The sequence below is a fragment of the Tachysurus fulvidraco genome, chromosome 20 (assembly GCF_022655615.1).
Source record: "Tachysurus fulvidraco isolate hzauxx_2018 chromosome 20, HZAU_PFXX_2.0, whole genome shotgun sequence".
Classification (NCBI taxonomy): Eukaryota; Metazoa; Chordata; class Actinopteri; order Siluriformes; family Bagridae; genus Tachysurus; species Tachysurus fulvidraco.
The window spans coordinates 151699-156698 of record NC_062537.1 but is presented as its reverse complement, the minus strand read 5'-3'; the positions used below and the strand labels follow the sequence as shown (position 1 = coordinate 156698).

At 42.4% G+C, this 5000-nt stretch overlaps 1 protein-coding gene across 1 annotated transcript in view; it reads left to right on the top strand.

Moving 5' to 3' along the window:
* The window catches only part of cnih2 (cornichon family AMPA receptor auxiliary protein 2), a 5478-nt gene extending 1897 nt beyond the window's left edge, over positions 1–3581 (top strand). The window contains exons 2-6 of the mRNA XM_027158717.2: positions 1588–1656; positions 1917–1964; positions 2190–2302; positions 2840–2983; positions 3124–3581. Coding sequence (XP_027014518.1) covers positions 1588–1656; positions 1917–1964; positions 2190–2302; positions 2840–2983; positions 3124–3151 — 402 coding nt within the window. The 3' untranslated portion in view covers positions 3152–3581. The remainder of the gene's footprint in view (positions 1–1587; positions 1657–1916; positions 1965–2189; positions 2303–2839; positions 2984–3123) is intronic.
* The last annotated feature ends 1419 nt before the right edge of the window (positions 3582–5000 follow it).

The window sequence follows — 5000 nt, the reverse complement described above, 5'->3', positions numbered from 1 at the left end:
TTAGGCCTGTAATGTTTATTTCAGAAAGTCACTTAGATCATCGACTGGTTTACTGCAGCAACATGGACACGTCGAATGTGGGGCAAATGAGAAAAGCAGGAAAAACTGCGTTCTCTTCGGCCACGTTCACACCGCACGTCTTAACGCTCAATTCGGATATTTTGCTCAGATCTGATTTTTTTTTGTTTGGCTGTTCACATTACCTTTTAAAATGTGTCCTATATCAGATACCAGTGTGAACCGTTTGCTGTTTCGAACTGACCCGCATGCGCAAACGAACTATAATGATGACGTCACACGCAGCACGCCGTGGCGCTAAAAAGTTGGCGAGGTTACGGAGGAAGTATCGTATCATCTGGTGCAAGCAAACATGTCATGTGATGCTATAATGTGATGTATTCAATGCAAACATTATGAGCTGGTTCACGTAACCACTTTATATAACACTCTTAACACACACACGTTACCGGTCACGTTTCTGCCACGTTTTCGCCGGCGCAAAAAAAAACAAACAAAAAAAAACAACGTTTGCGCCGGCGAAAACGTGACAGAAACGTGACCGGTAATGTGTGTGTGTGTTAAGCAAAAAAAGAAAAAAGTCTTCGCCGGCACATAATTGTGACGAATGCCGATGTAGATTGACGTAAAAGTCGCATCAAATCCGCCTTGGCTGTTCACACTGCGGCCACATTGGAAAAAAATCAGATTTGGTGATTCAGGACCACATATGGAAGTGGCAGAGATCGGATTTGAAAAGATTTGAGTGTTCACACAACTCCTGAAGAAGTCTGACCTGGAAAAAAATCGGATTTGGGCCACTTTTACCTGCAGTGTGAACGTGGCCTCAGAGTCATTGTACAGTACTGACTTCTGCTGCGACTGATAGATCATTAGCTCAGTTCAGAGGCATTGTGTCATATTTCATATTCATATAGGAGTCAGTTCCTGAGGTTGATTATAACAGTTCCTGAGGTTGATTATAACACAGTTCCTGAGGTTGATTATAACACAGTTCCTGAGGTTGATTATAACACAGTTCCTGAGGTTGATTATAACAGTTCCTGAGGTTGATTATAACACAGTTCCTGAGGTTGATTATAACACAGTTCCTGAGGTTGATTATAACACAGTTCCTGAGGTTGATTATAACAGTTCCTGAGGTTGATTATAACACAGTTCCTGAGGTTGATTATAACACAGTTCCTGAGGTTGATTATAACACAGTTCCTGAGGTTGATTATAACACAGTTCCTGAGGTTGATTATAACACAGTTCCTGAGGTTGATTATAACAGTTCCTGAGGTTGATTATAACAGCTTTAACCACTCAGCAGTCTGTTATTAATCTGTTAAAGTAAATAAGATAAAAAACAGTTTGTACAGAAAACATACAGTGTGAAGTCTTCTGTCCTGAAGACTCGCACATAAGGAGCATCATATGTCCATTTAAATAAATCCAAAATTCTAATCATGACAACTCAAACTGACTTCTTCTGTGTATGTGTGTGTGTGTGTGTGTGTGTGTGTGTGTGTGTGTGTGTGTGTGTGTGTGTGTGTGTGTGTGTGTGTGTGTGTGTGTGTGTTTTAGATCATTGCTTTTGATGAACTGAGAACAGACTTTAAAAACCCCATAGACCAGAGCAACCCAACCAGAGCGGTATACACACACACACACACACACACACACACACACACACATACTGTACACACACATACTCACACATATACACACACACGCACATACTGTACACACACACACACACATACTGTACACACACACACATACATACACACACACACACACACACACACACACACATTATGCAGTAAATGATGATGCCTTGTGTGTGTGTGTGTGTGTGTGTGTGTGTGTGTGTGTGTGTGTGTGTGTGTGTGTGTGTGTGTGTGTGTGTGTAGAGAGAGAGAATCCTGAACATCGAGAGAATCTGTAACTTGCTCAGGAGGGTAAGTGACTTATGATGCATGATTTGTGAAAGATAAGAAGTTTTATCTACACACATTGTACATACAGGGGATTTGTTCCTCATTCTGTGAGTGAGAAATAATACTGAATATGAAGAACCTGTTAGAGTGTCTTTGTGTGTGTGTGTGTGTGTGTGTGTGTGTGTGTGTGTGTGTGTGTGTGTGTGTGTGTGTGTGTGTGTGTGTGTGTGTGTGTGTGTGTTACAGTTGGTGGTTCCTGAATATTCTATCCATGGTTTGTTCTGTCTGATGTTCTTGTGTGCTGGTGAGTGGGTCACACTTGGTCTCAACATCCCCCTGCTCTTCTACCACATGTGGAGGTAAATACACAGAGACATGGACAAACACACACACACACACACACACACACACACACACACACACACACACACACACACACACACACACACACACAGAATTTTATTTTATGATTGATTATGAAACTGACCCCATTGTTACTTCATTCTCTTCATTTCCTCTTCACTTTAATGAACTGCTGAATCATTAATAGGTCTGTTACTGATGGTCTTACTGTAGGATTGTTGTCATTCTGCAGCAGAACAATGTGTTGGTGTGATTGTGTTTCTTTGTTGCATGACATATTATACTTTGTGTATCTCTGTTAGTGCGTCAATTTATTACCATGTTGGTGTGTAACTGTGCAACTTTGTTACTGAGAAACCAAACACCACAATATAGGAACACAGACAGACACAAACAGAACGATAAAATCCACAAATACATTGTCTCTCTCTCTCTCTCTCTCTCTCTCTCTCTCTCTCTCTCTCTCTCTCTGTGTCTCTCTCTCTCTCTCTCTCTCTCTCTCTCTCTCTCTCTCTCTCTCTTTCTCTCTGCAGGTTTTTCCACCGGCCGGCTGATGGCTCTGAGGTGATGTATGACCCTGTCAGTGTAATGAATGCAGATATTCTTAATTACTGCCAAAAAGAGTCTTGGTGCAAACTGGGATTCTACCTGCTCTCCTTCTTCTACTACCTGTACAGGTAACACACACACACACACACACACACACACACACACACACACACACACACACACACACACACACATACACTCAGACAGTCACTGTTTAATGTCAGAAGTGTAAGTCGTGACCAATTTTTTTCTGTCTCTCTTTTTGCAGCATGGTTTATGCTCTGGTCAGCTTCTGATTGATGAAGAACTGACAAAAGGAAGAAGAAACAAGAAAGAAAGAATGTACAATGTTCCGTTCTCCTCCTCCTCCTCAGCCAACAACAGAAATGCCTGGAGACCCGCTGAGGTGCTGGTGGAGAGAGAGAACGTGAGAAGCTCGGGCAGCAGTGATGTTTTATTTCTTTAAGGGCTGCTGAACATTTCTGCTGCTCAGAGTGAGACGGCGAATCACCTCCAGTGCGATGAGACGTGATCATCACTGATGATCATCTTCTGATCTACAGACTCCAGATTCGATGCCATACAATATTGATTTTCATTTGCGAAAAGATTTTTGTGTTGAAGACCTCTGTTTAGTTTTAAAGTGTTAGATTAGTGAATAAGCTTTCACTGTTTTAGTCCAGTGGTAGATTCGATTTACTTTAATAATATATCCATTTTATTCTAGCACTCAGTTGTTGTATCTCAATCCAGGGTAGAGACTACTCGTGTCCTTACACTAGACAAACTGCACATTTTATATTTACGACTGAACAGCGAAGGCAATGTTTACACTGAGCAACCAATGAAACGAGAAAAATATCCAGGCCGGGAAAACTGTTCAGATATCTGTGGAAGAGACTGGAATCATTCTGAGAATCGGTGTAAATAAGCACACACACACACACACACACACACACACACACACACACACACACACACACACACACACACTGTTGTCAGCCTTATAGAGAAAAGCCAACGCCTCCGTATCACTGTGGAGAAGCAGCAGGTCCTCTGAGATGGAGTAAGACCTTTGAAACATTGTCTTCTGTACTTAGATGGAATGTGACACATGGAACAGACTGAGAGTTAGATTTCAACAGAGTCAGAGTGAGACAAAGAAAAAAAAAGAGAAAAAAGTTAGATGAAACAAAATAAAGTGAGACAGAGTGAGACAGACAGACTGAGACAGTGAGACAGACAGGCTGAGACAGTGAGACAGATAGGCTGAGATGGTGAGACAGAGTGAGACAGACAAGCTGAGACGGTGAGACAGAGTGAGACAGACAGGCTGAGATGGTGAGACAGAGTGAGACAGACAAGCTGAGATGGTGAGACAGAGTGAGACAGACAGAGTGAGACAGACAAGCTGAGACGGTGAGACAGAGTGAGACAGACAAGCTGAGATGGTGAGACAGAGTGAGACAGACAGGCTGAGATGGTGAGACAGAGTGAGACAGACAGGCTGAGACGGTGAGACAGAGTGAGACAGACAGGCTGAGGCAAAGAAATGTGCTGCTAAGGATCACTTCATTTAATGGAATTATGAGCAATGCCCTAACACTATTTCATTCCTGCTCTGGAGTCATGTCCACTTTAAGGCTCTGTGCCAAAGTGACTCTTAACCCTTTCTAATTCACAGGCTAGCAGGACTAGCTAATCATGGGATCGCTTCTAAATACAGTGTTCTCTTTACTAGTGACTCTCTTTTTATGTGTTTTATCACACGATGATGTTTGGGACGAGGCCGGTTCTGGACAGTTTATTATGAATGGTTGATGTCAGAGCTGCTGATGATACTGTTACTGATGATGATGATGATGATGTCATTGTGTTTCTTTGCTCATATTTCACCCCTACATCTGTGTATTATATCTTCCTAGTTGTGTGAACAAGACTGTGGACAATATTGTACAAACATGTACCCTCACCTCACATGCACACACATTCTTTTTCTGAAAACACTATATTTCTGGTGTGTCTGTGTGTGTGAGTGTGCATATGTGTGTGTGCGTCTGTGTGCGTCTGTGTGCACGCGCGCGTGTATGTATGTGCGTGCGCGTCTGTGTTTGTGCGTGCGCGTCTGTGTTTGTGCGTGTGTGT